Genomic DNA, 19,466 nt, shown 5'->3' on the forward strand with positions numbered 1-19,466 from the left:
GAATTTACTTCCGAAGAAGAGTGTGAAGCTCTTCCAGTGGGATATTGAGAGAGGTGATCCCAAAGATAAGTGGGCCACTGACCGCTAAGGACCTTAAAGGTCAAAAACAGGACCTTGAACCTGATCTGGTGCTCCATTGCAAGCCAATGCAGCTCACACTGCACTGGTTGGATATGTGCCATCAGAAGGGTCCCTGTAAGGACTCATGCAGCCAATTCTAGATCAGTTGGAACTTCTGGGTCAAGTGCAAGGGTAGGTCCATGTAGAATGAATTACAGTAGTCTATCCTGGAGGTGAACATTGCATGGATTACAGTGGCTAAGTCAGGGTGAGACAGGTAGGGAGCCAGTTGCCTAATCTACTGCAACTGAAAAAATGCCAGCTTGGCAACCTTTGCAACCTGGGCCTCTGTAGACAAGGAGGCGCCCAGGATCATGCCAGACCCTTGATGGTCAGTGGCAGTGATAAAGGGACACTGTCAAGAGCTCTGAGTTGGCAACCCAACCAGGGCTTCCCCCCATCCAGCCACAGAACATCCATCTTACATGGATTCAGCTTCAACTGACTCTGTTTTAACTACCCAACCATGGCCTCCAGCCTCTCAGCCAAGTTCATGGGAACAGTGTATCTTTTGAGCATAAAAAAGTCAATAACACCATATATAGAAATACAATGAATGAAAACGCAGCTATAAGAGTCCATTTATAATAGCTTGAGCCGGGGATAGAGATGTGAAAAGAATGTGTTGATCTGTGTAAATGACTGTAATACTGCGGCTCCGTGAAAAAATTTCTCGTCATGAGAGAGAGAGCGGATGAAGGCTATGAAACTGCTATCAAATTCTAGATTTGGTGAGTACTCTCCTTCTCTCTTGAAATTATTTTTCTGCTGACTTCACAAAGATTTACCATCTCTTTTCTGCTATTGTGTAGCTATCATGACCATAAGCAGGGCAAACTTAACTACATAAAGAAGCTGTGAGCTCAGAATGAACACTGAAGCATTTTAAAGTTTTAAAGAGACACTACTCTATGGGACTATGGAAGCTATTATAAATGGACTCTTATAGCTGCGTGTTCATTCATTGTATTTCTATATATGGTGGTATTGATTTTTCATGCTCAAAAGATACAATGTTATCATCTAGAAATATTGTTTATTTTGGTAAGATTTTTTTCTGTCTCTATACATATTACTACACCGGAAGCTTGTAAATTCATGGGAACAGCATCCAGCCAGCTACCAATCAACGAAATAGCTGAGTGTCATCAGCATACACCCCAGCCAAAAACTCCATGCTAGTTGGGTGAGGGGGCACACATAGATGTTAAATAACATCAAGGAGAGGAGTGCTTCTTGAAGAACCCTGCATTCTGGTGGATAACTTAGAGACACTGTCCCTTCCAGCATCACCCTCTGTCCCTGACCATGGAGGAACAAAGTCAGCCATTGTAAGGCTACCTCATGAATTCCAGCATCAGTGAGGCAGTGAGTCAAGAGGTCACAGTTGATGGTGACAAACACTGCTGAAAGATCAAGTAATATCAGTGGCACGGATCTGCCTTGGTCCAGTTGACTGCAGAGATTATCTGTGAGGGCAATCAAAGCTATCTCTGTCCCATGGCCAGGGTAGAAGCTGGATTGAATAGATGCAACACAAATGTGTCATCCAGGAATTTCTGGACCTGTTCCGCTGCTGTTTTTTCAGTTATTTTACCCAGAAATGAAAGATTCGAGACTGAGCAGTAGTAGGTTAGATCCACAGGATCCAAATTAGATCTTTTCAATAATGGAACAACCACCACCTCCTTCAACCCCTTCAGAAAGTTCCCCAAAACCAGGAATAGATTTACAATATTTTCCGATGGACCTTGTAACCTCTCATAGCTGGCCTTCACCAACCACAAGGGGCATGACTCTAGGAAGCAAGTGGTCAAATTAGGAATCTCCAAAGACTATCAAGCAACAATTAAACTTTGGGTTTAAAGATGCAGAGAAAGTACAACTGATATAATATTACCTAAACAAGATATCCTAGATATTCTACAAAGAGAAGAAAAACTTAGTGCAAAGGACCATACAAAATAGTCACAACATATTGAGTGGTAATAATGATGAATAATGCATGATGAATAATTGTCCATTTTAAATTATTATGCAACAGGATTCCTATTGGCAAGGTGCAATGCAAAACTACTTTCTTAACAACAACAACAAAAAGCTAATAAGAGAATTTTGACATGTGACATACATTTCATAAACAAAAGAAATTAGTCAAGTTCTGAGTGTTCATTTATCCAGATGAAAATGGCAATCATTCTTCAGGGATCTTAGCCCTTAGAGGACCCATTTCCATTTCCCCTATCCAATGTAAAAGGATCACTGGAATGAGCCAGCCTACGACCTTCAGTTTCACATAAAGTAGAACAAAATAGGAGTCAAGTTGCACCTTTAAGACCAATTTAGTTTTATTCAGAACATAAGCTTTCATGTGCTCTCTAAGCACACTTCATCAGATGAGGAATCCGGTACAGTGAGCAAAGCCACACATAGCTGGTAGTCAGTGGCTCAGAGTCATGTGTGGCTTTGCTCAGAGCCACTGACTACCAGCTATGTGTGGCTTTGCTCACTGTACCGGATTCCTTGTCTGATGAAGTGTGCTTAGCGAGCACATGAAAGCTTATGTTCTGAATAAAACTAAGTTGGTCTTAAAGGTGCAACTTGACTCCTATTTTGTTCTACTACTTCAGACTAACACTGCTGACTACTTGGATCTTTCACATAAAGTAGACATTTGAAGGCACAATTTGGAGTGGAGGCATGACTTAACCTTTCCTCCCTGTTCTTCCCACAAATATCTTTCTGAGAGTACAGGGGAAATGACAGGGATAAAAAGAGGTAAACATGCTTACCACTTCTACAATTTATGGACTACCACTCAGTTTTTAAAAAAACATATTTGGATCAAAATCTTGTTTCCCAGATTAGTGATGTCTGCCCTATATGTAGTTTGGTCCTAAAGAAATGCAAAGATGATTCAACAAACCAGTCCTAAGATCTGTAAATCAACAATTGATTTTCCCAGTTTAAAGAAGTACCACATCATCCCAATACACATTTTTCTTCCTCTTTAAAGTCTGGGAGCACCCAAGAAATAAAAATCCCTACCCAGATCTGCTGCTGCAAAGCATGATGTTGAGTAGATGGACAAGATGTTGAATTGAAGTGATCTTCATCACGTGGTATGGAAAGTTTGCTGCATGACATCCATCACTTCATCATAGCACCTGTAGTTTCCCATGATTCCCTTTCTTTCTGGTCCATGGAGGATCAGAGTATAAGGAGCCCATCATTCTAAAACCAAATAACTCTATAGGCATATGTCGTCGTTTTTTTAAAATATTATTTGTGGATAATATGTCAGGAATTGAAAGCCTTACACAAGTACCAGGCAAAACAAAAAGATGTTAACATGCAATGTTCAGAAGAGTATATTACTCATTGTGTGATTCCTTGTTTCATGTCCAAAGTATGTTAAACAAGTTCTAAAAAATATGTTTGATCCAAATTGTAGCCTCTGAAGATCAGAAAAATTGTATCTAAACCCTTAAAAACCACATCTGTTGTACATGATTAAAATACTTATCCATATATCAATTGTTGATTTATGGCAACTGTGCAGGATTTTCAAGGCAAGAGACATGCAGAAGCAGTTTGCCATTGCCTGTCTCTGAATTATGACCCTTGACTTCCTTGGTGGTCTCCCATCCAAATACTGACCAGGGCTGACCCTGCTTAAGTTTTTGAGATATGACAAGATCAGGCTAGCCTGGGTTGTCCAGGTCAGGCAGAATTGTCCTAATGTATGGCTTACCTTTGGAATGGATTTGTTGGAAAATGGAATGGTGCTTCTGTATGCGTCATTTCCCTGTTGTTTTCCTAATTTGACTCCCCAAAGCTTAAAAACAGGTTTCTGGGATTTTTATTATGCTCTCATATTTACTAAATTACAGGGTTTTGATAATTTAAAATTATATGTGTATTCAGCAAAGGCATCTTGTGCTTTTTTCCATTTCTGAATGAAGATACTTGCATGATACATTAAGGTACTTTAATTATAATCTGAAAAGGGGAAATGTATCATTCTTAGACACGTGAACGTAGGATTGGAATGACAGTGCATTAATAAACCTAAATGAAATGTATTTTTAGCTTATGCAACTTCTCTCCTATTCCTTGCCTACATTTACTCAAGTCTGTCTATGAATGCACATGCAGTTTTCAGCTGCCAATCAATAATCGAAAGGATTAGCAATTCAGGGTCAGACATGCATTTATAGCCTATCAGTGATTGCTTTCCCCCCCCCCCACCCCCTCTTCTAAAAGAGTTATTTTCAGAACTGTCATCTTTCTTCAGATGGGTATAATGATGATTGCATGCATGACAATGAAAGAAGAGCTGGCAAGATTTAGACCTTGGATGCAATCCTATTAAGTGGGGAGCTTTTCATTGTTTCAGTGAAATGGGGGGGGATCTGCCCTGCAATTCTAATCTCTAAACTGTCCTCTCATCCATTCCTACATTCACTATAAACGCCTTGTCCTTACCTTTACATTTCCGCAACCTTGTTCCACTTTATTTCCTGTTATATCTTTGTTCATGTATTTTTGTTCTACAACTCTTACCCCCACCCAGCTGTCCAATTCTGTCTACAGCTCTTACATGATTCTGTCCATTCTCTTCCTTTCTGGGAAAATCTGGCAAACCAGGGGCCTCTGGGCCTTTGAACATATCCAGAAAATTCCTGGTGGGCTACCCTTCTAAGTAGCTGCTGGCAGCCAAGCCCCAGTGGATTGGGCAACACTACAAGAGCCATTCAGATCAGACCCAGTCAATGTCAATAACAACAAATATAGGCTGCCCTGTCCCTTCCTTCCTATTGCACTGCTACTGGCTGGATCTGAGAGTGGCCCCTGCCATACAACTAGCAATGCAAGGGCTGGTCATCTCATTCCTATTCTGCTTTAATCTCCCAGTCTCAGACTGTGGCAAGCATGATACAGAAAGATAGGGTTTCACACACACAGCCTGGTTGACTGGTGATCTCCATTTTGGTAGTTTACGTAATATAAGCATAACAGGTCTTCAGGAACATGAATGGAAAACATGGTTACATTTGGCTAAACATTGGCTTTGGGGTGGGAGTGGGTTTTAGGAGGCCCAGTTACGGCATCCAGGGAAATGCTGTAAGGACAATTTTTGACTGGGAATCTCAAATACTTACTGGGAGAAAGTGACATGTGCTGCAGGAGAATACAGGAATAATAGTCATGGCATTATTTTAAGCACTCTGTAATTATTCTGATTGTACAACCTGATACAGAGCTGGCTACAATGCATTAGATTCTTCCAAGTACAGAATGATACTGGGTAATATTTCAGGGTTTTCAAAAGCTATTTGCAGCCTTACCTTCAACCTGCAATATTAATAGGATTGTCAAACCATTATCTTTCAGCCTCACCCATGATCCTGACTTGCATTATAGAGATACTAATACTGGACTCCTGCATCCCACCTGCAAATGGGAGATAATAGCTATGATTCAAGTATTTTTATTCATGTGTATTAATGTATTTTTAAAAAATCATATTTGCTCAGCTAAAATCACCACAAAAGAGCACTGATGTCCCCCTTTGTTTCTGCCTTTTTTTGGTTAGGGTGTTAGAGCCCCACATTTTCCATAGATACCCCAAAACAGCTGTCACTTTTTCTTCACAAGTAAGAACAATATGATGTTGAAAATACTTTAAAAGTCCCACTCCACGAAAATGATTAGCAGGGATGTGCAGAATCTCTGTTAAGTATGCCTATGTTGCCTTTGGGGGGTGATATTCTCAAAAACCTTCTAAAATAAGGACCATTCTTCCATTTTGCTACAGACAGTGCTGCTGAAGAAGCAGGCCTTCAGATTGGAGATATTGTGATGGCTGTCAATGGCACAGATGTTACCAGCATGCCACATTCAGAAGCAGCAGATCTAGCAAGAAAAGGTAATAACACTCTTGCAATAATCTGTTCAACTAATGCCATCTCCTCCCCACATTTCAAGACTTAAAAATAACTTTCAAATTTTGCTAATCATGGGCCACTAACTATGAAGGGGAGCTGGTTCTCACACCCTTCCTCTACTGTTTCTTATAACAATGGGTAAGAGACTAAATGGATTCTTTTCATTTTTATTCCAAAGTCTCCACCCTGCCCAAATCCTAACCAGTCTATGTTAATTTAAGTGGGAATTTCATTTAGTCAAATGGCAATGCACAGGGTCTGCCCTGCTAGGGAATTGTCACAAGTAGTTTCAGAAGCTAGCCATGTGGATCTGCAGGAGAAGAGTTAGACTCAAGTCCAGGTATACTAGGTATCTGATGAAGGGAACTTTGATTCTCAGAAGCTTATACCCCCAAAATCTTGTTGGCTCTAAGGTGCTACTGGACTTAATCTAGTTTTGTCATCAATTGTGTAGCTACAGTGTTGGATATGCTTAGTAGAATAATATTGTGCAGTGGAAATAAAGTAGGCACAGACACATGTGTAAACAGCTCCTAATTAAAAGTTTAATAAATAACAAAATTAGGAAGGGAAGAAAAATGGAAGAAAAATAATAAACATGCTCACTGATCTTTCCTAGTTCTAACTCCATCTTGTCTTCTACATAGACCAGAGTAAGAAAACTAAGGAGAGAAAGTTTACCCCTAAAACTCCACCCCTTGTGTACATGACAAACTGCATATAGCATTCTCAATATATCAATCACCCAATAGACATTCCCAAGCTCATCTTAAATAGAAATAACACTTCCCCTTCTCTGGTGAAAAAACGTCCCTAACACCTAATTCATTCTAAGCTAACTAGATAACAATAGCATACACAAACAACACTCATGATAAATCTTGACACTTGCAAAACTTAACATACATAAATAGCTGCTGGTGAGCCAATATACTGTCTAGCTGCAGTGGTGATAGGGAAATGCCACTGAATACCAAAGGGCAACAGCTGTACCCATGAAATGTTGTTGCCTGTGTGAAATATACTGTATGAAAATGTTTTCTTTGGATGCTGCCAGACGCACCATTAGTGGCAACACAGCTCCATCTCGCTGACGGATTAAATGTGTTCGTTCAGACATCCACATCTGGCAATCGAGCGTCATCCAGGGTCATCCCGGCTTGCTACGCTTCAATGGCGCATTAATTTGACAGCACAGAAAGTCCGGTCCTTTTTCAAAAAAGCTGCACAAGATCGGCTTTTTCCTGTTTGGGCAGCTCACGCACGATACTGCCTCTCACCTTTTTTTAAAAAAAAAAAGCCCCAGCAGACATGCGCATTGCCAGATCATCCGGGAATCTGAGGTGATGCTTCTGCTTTTCCAATCAACACAGGATCGGAAGGGGGGGGGCGTTATCCCACTATTTAGAACAGGAAAAAAATCTTTTTTTTAATGTGGAGGATTTCTGGAAACTTCCCCCCCCCCTGAAGTAACGTTTGATTTCCCATCTCCAAACAGTTGGGCGCATGTTCAATGGACCCCCCCTCCCAGAAATCACCACCTGATCATGCATGCTCCAAGAAAAGAGCGTGATAGTATTGGATGTCTGAATGCTCAACAACAGAATGAGTCGCATTCTTGGATGCTCATCTGAATGGCCCTGCATCGAATCAATATTCAGCTGTTCAAATTTGAGCGCTACACACACGCTTTTAATGTGACGTGTGACCGCACCCTTTAAGTCTCAAAAATGATGTATTTCAGATAACTGTCTTGACAGCAGAAACACCAGCCCATAGCCCATTAGTGGGGGGGGTTTTCTTAGCGAGTTCTCTCTGTAATGATGAGAGAGGGAGCAAATCGAAGAGCGCTCAGAAAACCTATTGGAATTTCTACTCACAGAGAGTGTGGAAGTGCCACAGATTCAATATTTTTTCTTATCTTTAGAGAGTAAGACTGCTTGTGAATTTTATTGCTCCTCTATACTGGGGAAGCTGACTTTGACAGTAAGGGCAGGTTACTTTGGACGTGCAGAGACTGATGGAGCAATAAGGTGACAGTGATCCAAGAGGAAGGCCAGGGTTAGATAGAAGACCCTCATTTTCTCTCTGTGCCAGCTACTAATATTGTTATCTTCTCATCATATCACTTAAATCTGGGCCAAAATGTCAGGTGGAAAGAGCACATTTAGCAATATTGCTTTTGGGGCCCATGCCTCAAAGACAGATGAGTCCTGACAGTGGCTTCCAAGACATCAATCTACTATTTATGTCTGGTGTTTTCTCAGAAGGAAAATTCATAGCTGGCTCAATGAACAGATTAGCCCTGCCCGTACTATGGGAGACCAGCATCTAGTAGATGCAACAGACATGATAGTTTGATAGTACAGAAGGAACAAAATTTAATCTGTATTTAATTTTGGAATTTTTTTTCCAGAGTATAGTTATTAAATTCAAAATTTACGTTCTTTGTATGTTAATTAAATCTACAGGGCTCTGAACTTCTCCATGATATGGATCAGAAAAGGTTTTTTAAATAAATTGGTTTCATGAGAAACTAGCAAATTTGCATTTGAAAATGTGCAATTTACACTCTTACTCTCAAGAGAATGTCAATTGTTTAACCCATCAATATCTATTTACTAAAGAGGTTTTTAAAAAGATAATCCAAGTTCAATGTTATTTTTTCCAAACCTGAATGATATTCTCAAAGTTAAATATTCCTCTGATTAGGGGCAGGTTAAAAATGTCTTCAAAGCACATTGCTGCCTTTGAAAAATCATTGGCCTTAATATGAATGTTAAGATTCTTATTAAAAGAACAATAACAGAAAAATGCTCTAAAGATGCTTTGAAGGACATATGACCTTGGAAATAACCTTCAGACTTGGGAGGAGAGCCATCATAGGAAATCCATACAGATATAGTAAAATGGGAAATTTGATGAAGATGTGTACAATATTTTCTGAAGAAATGATGAAATATCATCATGGCTAGTTAAAGAGCAGGTTTGCTGTCATTATCATAGTTACGTTAGTATGTCCTTGAAGCTGAAACTGGCTTCCTTTCTGTTAAAATTTAAGCCAACAGTTCTTACGAAGGAGTTATAACTGGAACATCTTTTGCTAGTTTGTGAAGATATTCTTGATTTTTTTAAAAAAAATGTCTAACATGATTTGAAGGGACTTAATGCACCAACATTTCCAGCAGTAGATTAGGCCATTAAAATTCAGCTGAATAGTTCCCACAAGAGCTGTTCTACTTGGTGCTGGGAGATGACAACAACCAACAGGCATAGGTTCACCTGCTGCATCTTTTCACACTTTATAGGGTCACTTCTGCTTAGATATGACCAGAGAGTGAAAAATGACAATGACAATCAATGATGCCTCCTCCCATGTGGCGGCCAGCTGATTCCAAGCTGAGTGAATCCTACAGAACAGCACCACAGGAGCCAGTCAGCTTAGGCCTGAAAGATGGTAGTACAGAAGAAGGCAACAAATCAGCATACAGCATAATCATTGTCACTAGTTAGGTCTATGTTGAATTGTTCTGTGGAGCCATCAGCACCACTGGGGCTCAGCTTTGCTTGTTCCTGACTACCTCAACCTACCAGGAACTTTCTAATTAAGTTTAAAGGGCTAGTCCACACCTAAACATTGCCGAAGTTAAGCAGTTCTGCATAATGGTCACTGCCTGGATAGGATTTATCCTGAATACAGTATATATTGTGCCCTGAATTCAGATTGTGTGTGTGTGTGTGGTATTCATATGAAAAAAATAGTTTGCTGACATTTCCATTAAGGTTCACTAGGTGGAGTGACATTCCAGAGGTACTCAGAAATTATGATTAGCTCAGAATGCAGCTGCTGTATGTTGAAAGGGAAAAGCCACTATGGGCGTATGATACCAATTTTGCAATAACCACTAGGGATGGACACAAACTGGAAAAATGGTGGCTTCTGTTGGCTCATGGTCCATTTGATTGTACGAACCATGAACTTAATGAACTTTTCAGTTTCCTAACCAGATTTTGGTTTGTTTGGTTCAGGAGGTGGTAGAACAGCCTCCTCATGAGTTAGAGATGCCAAACCCACTGGCTGTCCTCCATCTGCCCTCCAAGACTGATGAAAATTGGATTTGGGATGTTCAAATTATAGCCCCCCAAAACAGGTGCCCCCAGGGTGTGATATTATACTGGTATATAATCTGCTCCCATAGAGCAGAATGAGAGCTCCGTGGTTAGCTCCCAGAGCTGTCAGTCAAGCTATCAGTATTCTAGGGCTCTCCACAAGTCCACCCCCAGCATTGCCTAGGAATTGACTGAATCTAAATCAGGCTGTCTGGAAAATGAACCACAAAAATGAACCACCTGAACCTGAAAAAAAGGCAGTTTGTTTTTGTGTTTGGGAATGATGCTGTCAAACAAACTAGTTCAAAACAAACCATGAACTGCCCAGTTTGTGCTTTAGCCATGGTTCATTTTTTTGGTTCATGCCCATCCGTAGTAACCCCAATGGTTTACTGATTCCAAGTGCTGGTTTTATCATTGAAATTCTTAAATAATTTGGATGCAGGATATCAGGACTGGCTTCTCCTACACAAATGTATCCATACACAGAGATCTTCAGAAATTCTACTCTGTCTATTCCACCATCTGTAGTTCAGTGAGTGCTTATCCAGAACAGAACCTTCTCAACAGTGGCATCAAGATTATGATTCTCCTACCTAATGAAAACCATCTTGCACCATCTGTGCTGGTTGTCAGGCATAAGGTAGAGACAGTAAATCTTCAAAAAGCCTTTTGGGCTTCATTGGGTACTTTTAATTATAAGCTGAGGGTGGCCCATTGTGTGCATGTTGACCTTGCTGATATGGGGTGCTTCTGCTGGTTGTATTTGATTACATTACTCAGTATTTTTACTTTTACTTCTTACTGTTTTTACAGACTATGTCATAAACATCAAACCCTCATCTCATGGGAGGAAAACCTAATAGTTATTATGTAACAATTATTACTCAATATTGTGTTATTTATAAGTATGGTTTAGTGTACACTATGGATTATGTTCTGTTAGCCATATGTGAATTAACCTCTTGAAGGGAGGATTTTTTTAAAAAACAACTCTTTGATTGGTAAATTACACCACCCACACACACACACACACACACCTCATTTTAGCCCTTTTATCACATGGAGTAGAAGACTGATTTTCCTAGTTTACAACTCATGGGCACCTAATGAAACTAATACCCAGTGAATTCAAGATAGGCAAATGATGTGGTGATAACCACTTGTTTAGATGGCTTTAAAAGGAGATTAGACAAGTTCATGGAGGACAGATCTATCAGTAGGTATTAAGTACAATTATTAAATGGAACCTCCATATTCACATGCTGTAATCTTCTGAATACCAGTGCAGGAGAGGCAATAATGGGGAAATTTGGGCTCTTTGCCCACCTTGTAGGTCTTCTGGGCACATTATTTCGCCATTGTTGGAACCAGAATGATGGACTAGTTCAGGGGTGGCCAATGGTAGTTCTCCAGATAGTTTTTTGCCTACAACTCCCATCAGCCCCAGCCAGCATGGCTAATGACTGGGGCTGATGGGAGTTGTAGGCAAAAAACATCTGGAGAGCTACTGTTAGCCGCTCCTGGACTAGATGAACCATTGGTCTGATCTAGGATAGCTGCCCCCATGTTCTTATGTTGGTATTAACTGTCACAAATTGTAATGGAATATTTCAGGTCCAGATATCTTGACCATGTTAGTTGGCTCAGATATCAGCCGTTATCCCAACACCCCTCGTCCAACATGTCGAGGATATCTGCACAAACGGACGCAGTCAGGAATCTTGAAGGGCTGGAGGAAGAGATGGTTTGTGCTAAAGCATGATGGTTACCTCTACTATTACAAACACAAAAAGGTGAGTTTCATGCATTGGTTAACTGGTCTGTGGGATGAGCAGTCAAGAGGTGAGTATTCACAAGTCTGGCAAAATTAATGAAGAAATATATTGGATGGCATATGATCTGAACTTGTGCTGGATTTGACCCAGCACAAGTTCAGATCATATGCCAACCAATATATTACACCACTGTGTACCATTCTTGATAGGGTGCATTCTCCTTTTCTTCTTTGCTCCTTGCTGTATGTATGACAGCATCAACCAAACTGCTATGGTTTGCTTTCATATGCACAACCTCAACTCCCATCTGCTTAGAGCACATAGTGTTAAGCAAAGCAACAAGCTTGAGTAAAAGCAGATAGACACATGAATCAAAGATGCAGCAAAAAGTGATCTCCCACAAAATATCCTTCAAGGGGCCATCTCCATAAAATTTAGTGTAGAGGGATACCCACAATTTCTATCTTGAATATCAAAGATATTTCCAAAAACAGAACCCGGGACACATGAATGAAAACAAGGAGTAGTTAGCCTTCCTTCCAGATGAATAAATGTGTTTTTGACCCTGATCACACATTCATTTCTTTCTGAGATTGCTTAGCAGCAGTCCAACACTTAGGCACTCCTTTTCCATTCTTACTCCTATTTCCTTGATCACATAGAGGAGTGACATTTCAGATGATACTGCCAGTTGGTCAGGTGGCTGTAGTGGAAAGGCAGAAGTGAATGGGATTGCCCTTTTTGCCTGTTGTGTGAGCAGGGCTCCAATCCTGGGAGAAAAAGAGTGATTTTGCTTTATTCTTTCTCTTCACTGTAGTTACGCAGATAGTGTAGCTATTAGTAAGTCCCCAGGGCTTTTTTTGTAGCAGGAACTCCTTTGCATATTAGGCCACACACCCCTGATGTAGCCAGTACTCCAAGAGTTTACAGTTGGCCCTAGAATAAGAGCCCTATAAGCTCTTGGAGGATTGACTACATTAGGAGTGTGTGGCCTAATATGCAAAGGAGTTCCTGCTACAAAAAAAGCCCTGCAAGTTCCAAGAACAAACCTTCCCAGGATCGTAAATGTCTCCTGTGGAGAGGGGAGGTGGCCATAGATCATGGAATCCAGCCCAGTATATCCAATTTGGCTATTAATTTCCCCCAACAGAGAGATTAATGGAGGAGGTCCACTTGTGGATACCTCTGGGTACAGTTGGAGGAACAGATGAATACATTATGAACAATTGTTTCATTACATCATCATCATCATTATTATTCAATATGTATTTATAGAATGCATGTAAAATCAATATGGAAAGTCCAGATGGTGCAGAATGCCACAGCTCAGCTATTATTGGGAGCTAGATGGAGCATGCATATTACTCCCATTTTACAAACACTCCACTGGCTGCCCATCAGTTACCAGACTCAATTTAAAATATTGGTTATCACATACAAAGCCCTTCATTTTAATATCTGTGAGAACATCTCTCTTCCTATGCTTTGTCACAACAGCTTTGTTCATCTGAGCTGGGCCTTCAGCAGGTGCCAACCTGCAAATGGACAATATCAACAACTATCCTTCCACATGCCCCCATCTTGTGGAATGACCTGCCAGTTGAGGTCAAGGAGGCTCCCGCTCTCTTGGCTTTCCTCAAACAAGGCAAAACTGAATTGTTCAAGAGGGTTTTTCTGTGTTTTCAACAAGTTAGCACTGTACAAAAGGCTTCACAAAGTTACTTGGATAAATTATTAGGGACTGTGGTTAATTTATACTGTGTATAGTTTGCTGTGGGCTGGATCCTATTGTGCAGTTTTGCATCATTTAATGTGTCATGGTAACACTTATGCTTTGCTTCAGTTCTGTTTTTTAGACTTTGGTTGGTTCTACAACCTAAATCCTATTTAATTGTTTGTTGAATATCCCATCCTGTATTGACTCACTCTATAAAATCCACTTTGAGTCCCAATGAGAAAGGTGGACTAAAATTACATAAATAAATACATTATAATTAGTATCCTTTAAAATGTGAGAGTCCTTTTACCTATAACTAACACTTGTCTGAATCTTTAAATAAATCATTTTTTTTGTTTAGCTTCTTTATCAATATTGCTAATTCTCAATATGCCCCCATCTTTGTTGTTGTTGTTCAGTCACACAGTCAAGTCTGACTCTTTTTGACACTATGGACAAAGTCACAACAGGCCCTTCTGTCTTCCATCATCCTCCAAAGTCTGCTCAAATTTGTGTTTGTTACATCAGTAATGCTGTCCAGCCATCTCATATTTTGCCATCCCCTTCTTCTTTTGCCTTCTGTCTTTCCCAGCATCAGGATCTTCTCCAGTGAGCGCTCCCTTCTCATTTGGTGGCCAAAGTATTTGAGCTTCAGCTTCAGCATCAGACCTTCCAGGGAACAGTCAGGGTTGATTTCCCTTAGGACTGACTGATTTGATCTTCTTGCAGTCCAAGGGATTCTCAAGATTCTTCTCCAGCACCACAGCTCAAAAGCATCTATTCTTCTGCACTTGACCTTCCTTATGATCCAGCTCTCACAGCCATACATTAGTACTGGGAATACCATCACTTTGACGATACGAACTTTTGTTGGCAGGGTGATTTCTCTACTTTTTATTATACTGCCCAGGTTTGCCATATCTGTCCTCCCAAGGAGCAAACATCTTTTAATTTCATGGCTACAGTCACCATCTGCAGTGACCTTGGGTCGCAGAAATGTGAAGTCTGTCACTACTTCCACATCTTCCCCTTCTGTTTGCCAAGGTGTGATGGGGCCGGATGCCATGATCTTAGTTTTTTGATGTTGAGTTTCAAGCCTACTTTTGTGCTCTCCTCTTTCGTTCTCAACAAGAGGTTCTTCATCCTCACTTTCTGCCATTAGAGTGGTATCATCTGCATATCTGAGGCTGTTGATGTTTTTCCCAGAAATCTTAATTTCGGTTTGTGCTTCATCCAGGCCAGCATTCTGCATGATGCACTCTGCATATAAATTAAATAAGCAGGGTGACAATATACATCCTTGTCAAACTCCTTTTCCTATTCTAAACCAATCAGTTGTTCCATATCATGTTCTGACAGTGGCTTCTTGATCCTTATACAGGTTTCTCAGGAGACATGTGAGGTGGTCTGGTACTCCCATCTCTTTAAGACTTGCCACAGTTTGTTGTGATCCACACAATCAAAGGCTTTGGCGTAGTCAATGAAACAGAACTGGACATTTTGCTGATACTCACGTGCTTTCTCCATAATCCAGAGAATGTTGGCAATTTGATCTCTAGTTCCTCTACCTCTCCGAAACTTCTGGTAGTTCCCAATCTGCTGAAGCCTAGCTTGTAGCCATACTGCTGAAGCCTAGCTTGTAGGATCTTTAACATGACCTTGCTGGCATGTGAAATGAGTACAATGGTGCGATAGCTTGAACATTCTTTAGCGTTACCCTTCTTTGGGATTGGAATATAAACTGACCTTTTCCAATCCTGTGACCACTGTTGCGTTTTCCAAATTTGTTGACATAATGTGTGCCTCACTTTAACAGCATCATCTTTTAGGACTCTGAATAGCTCAATTGGGATACCGTCATCTCCGCTCACTTTGTTGTTAGTAATGCTTTCTAAGGCCCATTTGACTTCACACTCCAGGATGTCTGGCTCGAGGTCAGTGATTTCACCATCATGGCTGTCAAGGAGATTGAGATCCTTCTTGTATAATTCTTCTGTGTAATCTTCCAGCTCTTCCTGATCTCTTCTGCTTCTGTTAGGTCCCTACCATTTTTGTCTTTTATCATGGCCATCTTTGCACGAAACATACCCTTGATTTCTCCAATTATTTTGAAGAGATCTCTTGTCCTTCCCATTCTGTTATTTTCCTCTACTGCTTTGTATTGTTCCTTCAGGAAGGCCTTCTTATCTCTCTTTGCTGTTCTCTGAAAATCTGCATTCAGTTGGGTGAATTTTTCCTTTTCACATTTCCCTTTCAGTTTCCTTCTTTCCTCAACTATTTGTAAAGCTTCATCAGACAGCCACTTTGCTTTCTGGAATTTCTCTTTCTGTGGGATGGTGCTGATTGCTGCCTTCTGTACAATGTCACGAACCTCTGTCCATACTTCTTCAGGCACTCTGTCTATCAACTCTAGTTCCTTGAACCTATTCTTCACCTCCACTGTATATTCATAAGAGATGTGATCAAGGTCAAACCTGAATGGCCTAATGGCTTCCCCAGTTTTCTTCAGTTTAAGCCTGAATTTTGCAATGAGTAGCTCATGATCTGAGCCGCAGTCAGCTCCAGGTCTTGTTTTTGCTGACTGTAAGGAGCTTCTTCATCTTTGACTGCAGAGTATATAATCAATCTGATTTCTGTGTTGCTCATCAGATGATGTCCATGTGTAGAGTCGCCTTTTAGGTTGTTGGAAGAGGGTGTTCGCTATGACCAGTTTGTTCTGTTGACAAAACTCTATTAGCCTTTGCCCAGCTTCATTTTGTTCCCCAAGGCCAAACTTGTCAGTTGTTCCAGTTACCTTTTGACTTCCTACTTTGGCATTCCAGTCCCCTATGATGAGAAGGACATATTTTTTTGGTGCTAATTCTAGAAGGTGTTGTAGATCTTCATAAAACTGGTCAACTTCAGCCTCTTCTGCATCTTTGCTGTTCAGTCGCACAGTCGAGTTCGACTCTTTGCGATCCTATGGACAAAGTCACGCTAGGCCCTTCTGTCTTCCACCATCCTCTGAAGTCTGCTCAAATTCATGTTTGTTACATCAGTAATGCTGTCCAGCCATCTCATCTTTTGCCATCCCCTTCTTCTTTTGCCTCCTGTCTTTCCCAGCATCAAGATCTTCTCCAGTGAGTGCTCCCTTCTCATTTGGCGGCCAAAGTATTTGAGCTTCAGCTTCAGCATCTGACTTTCCAGGGAACAGTCAGGGTTGATTTCCCTTAAGACTGATTTGATCTTCTTGCAGTCCAAAGGACTCTCAAGATTCTTCTCCAGCACCACAGCTCAAAAGCATCTATTCTTCTGCATTCAGCCTTCCTTATGGTCCAGCTCTCACAGCCATACATTACTACTGGGAATACCATCGCTTTGACTATACGGACTTTTGTTGGCAGGGTGATGTCTCTGCTTTTTATTATACTGCCTAGGTTCACCATAGCTGTCCTCCCAATGAGCAAACATCTTTTAATTTCATGGCTACAGTCACCATCTGCAGTGATCTTGGGTCCCAGAAATGTGAAGTCTGTCACTACTTCCACATCTTCCCCTTCTATTGCCAAGGTGTGATGGGGCCGGATGCCATGATCTTAGTTTTTTTGATATTGAGTTTCAAGCCTACTTCTGCATCTACGGATATTTAAATCTGGAAACTGGGGAGGTAGATAAGACAAAACCTTCTACAAACCTGAGAAAAGCCCCAAAGTTTGTGGGGAAATCTGAAAAATAAAAAATGTGATTAAGTTCCCTAAATGATGTAAGGAGCACCTGCAGGTTTAAGAAATGAATGCCCTCAGAGACCACTGCTGGGAAAACACAACAGTATTGTAAGCTTTTGTTTCTGTCAGTAAGCAGCAGGTGGAGGATGCATGGCCATTTCCAAGGCTGTCTTGGCCTCAGGTCTGGCAGCAACCACCAGGTGACATAATACCACATAACTTCCATAACTCCTCCAGACTGGCTGCTGTCAAGCATGCGGGCTCAATGACAAGTCAAAGTTGATACAAAGACTGTGTTTATTGATAGACCGATACAGGTTCTTGAGAGTAATGCTGAATACACATTGATACAATACTTTCAAGGCCTACTCCAAAGGGATTCCAAGGGATGGGGTTGCGGGGTAGCATTCACACGTAAACTATCATAAATGTCTACATTTCCATAGCGTTATCAGGACTGTGTCCTTGCTTTCTCCAGATGTCTCTCACCCCCTTACCAGAATGTATGGGAAGGTGCTGATTACTTGGTTTTAATTCTCACTACTTCTAATTATAAGCCATAAAGCAAGACGGGGGAAGGGAAAGAATAACAAGCTAAGAAAGTTGGATCCTCCATGATGTTTCACAGACCAGGTTAGGCAGGACCCTTACACAATTAATTATCAATGGAATTTCACCATGCTTGACAGCTGCTTGCTAATATTCAATAGCATCCACCCCATGAAAGCCAAAATGCTGTAATGGTTAGAGTATCAGGTTGTAATCTGGGACACCCAGGTTTAAATTCCCACTCTGCCATGGAAGTTTGCTGGATGACCTTTGGCCAGTCACACACTCTCAGCCTAACTTACCATACTGGATAAAGTTTAAGTCCAATTATACCTTTAAGACCAACAAAGTTTAATTCTGGGTATAAGTTTTCATGTGAATGCCCACTTCTTCAAACACCCTCACAGGGTTCTTTTGAGGAGAAAATGGAAAGGAGGAAAATGATGTAAGCTGCTTTGGAACCCCACTGTGACAAAGGCGAGCTATATATGTATAATATTGCTGAAGAGTAGGGACGGGGGGATAAAACCATGTAGATTTCTGAGTGGATGGGAAGGAGAGGAGAAAATGGAAAGTTGAGGATGTGAAGGCTGCCAAGAGGAGAGAAAATGGAAACTGTGTAGGGAGGAGAATACACGGAAAGTGAGGTGTCTCCTGTAAATTCTTACCGATTTCCTGGGCCCCATCCAGCCATCACCACACAACTCAGCCTGGCAACTGGAACCATGCAACTGGGCCAGATTTTTCCCAGTATTACATACAGGGATCAGTTCCCCTGAAGACAATGGCTGCTTTGGAGGCTAACTATATGAGGGAAGTCCCCTTCCCAAATGCCACCCTCCCTAGATTCCACACCCAAAATCTCTGGGAATTTCCCAACTTTTAGTTTGCAGCCCTACTGCCAGAGGGAGGAAGGACAAGAAAGTTAATGACATGGAACAGATAAAAGTAGGATGTCTGGTGGGTAGGAAAGAGAGAAGGAAATAGGAAAAGGAGAGAGGTTTTGGGGCTTTCAAGAATGGAAAAGAGGAAATCATAGAGACAGGAAAGCGAGATGCCCCCTGCACATCTTATTTGTTCATTTATAATTTTACCCTGTTTCTTCATAAAGTTCCAGTTGCTTATAATGTTTAGCAGGCCTTTTTTTAGCAGGAATGCACAAGAACGCAATTCCGGCTGGCTTGGTGCCAGGGGTGTGGCCTAATATGCAAATGAATCCCTGCTGGACTTTTTCTACAAAAAGCCCTATGTGAAACAGTGGTGACATCAGGGGTGTGGCCTAATATGCAAATGAGTTCCTGCTGGGGGGGGTTTTACCAAAAAAGCCCTGATGTTTAGGAATGAATAGGCCCATTTTAAACATGAGGCTGGCAAAGTAAAACAGAAACAAACAAACAAAACCCTTCCTCTTCTTGGTAAAATGGAAACCTGTCCAAAGCAGCTGTCATGATCAGTTTACATGTCAGAGATCTGTAGCTCTTGCACTGCAGTTTATGCAAGACCCTGAGCTCATGCAAAGTCTTGGAGAGAAACTGTT

General features: G+C 41.0%; 1 protein-coding gene across 1 annotated transcript in view; it reads left to right on the top strand.

The window, feature by feature from the left end:
* Positions 1–19,466, top strand: part of LOC132570134 (uncharacterized) — a 92,009-nt gene that overhangs the window by 43,884 nt on the left and 28,659 nt on the right. Inside the window, exons 5-6 of the mRNA XM_060236568.1 lie at positions 5,942–6,052; positions 11,799–11,977. Of these exons, the coding sequence (XP_060092551.1) occupies positions 5,942–6,052; positions 11,799–11,977 (290 nt within the window). The remainder of the gene's footprint in view (positions 1–5,941; positions 6,053–11,798; positions 11,978–19,466) is intronic.

This window comes from Heteronotia binoei, chromosome 4 (genome assembly GCF_032191835.1).
Source record: "Heteronotia binoei isolate CCM8104 ecotype False Entrance Well chromosome 4, APGP_CSIRO_Hbin_v1, whole genome shotgun sequence".
Taxonomy (NCBI): Eukaryota; Metazoa; Chordata; class Lepidosauria; order Squamata; family Gekkonidae; genus Heteronotia; species Heteronotia binoei.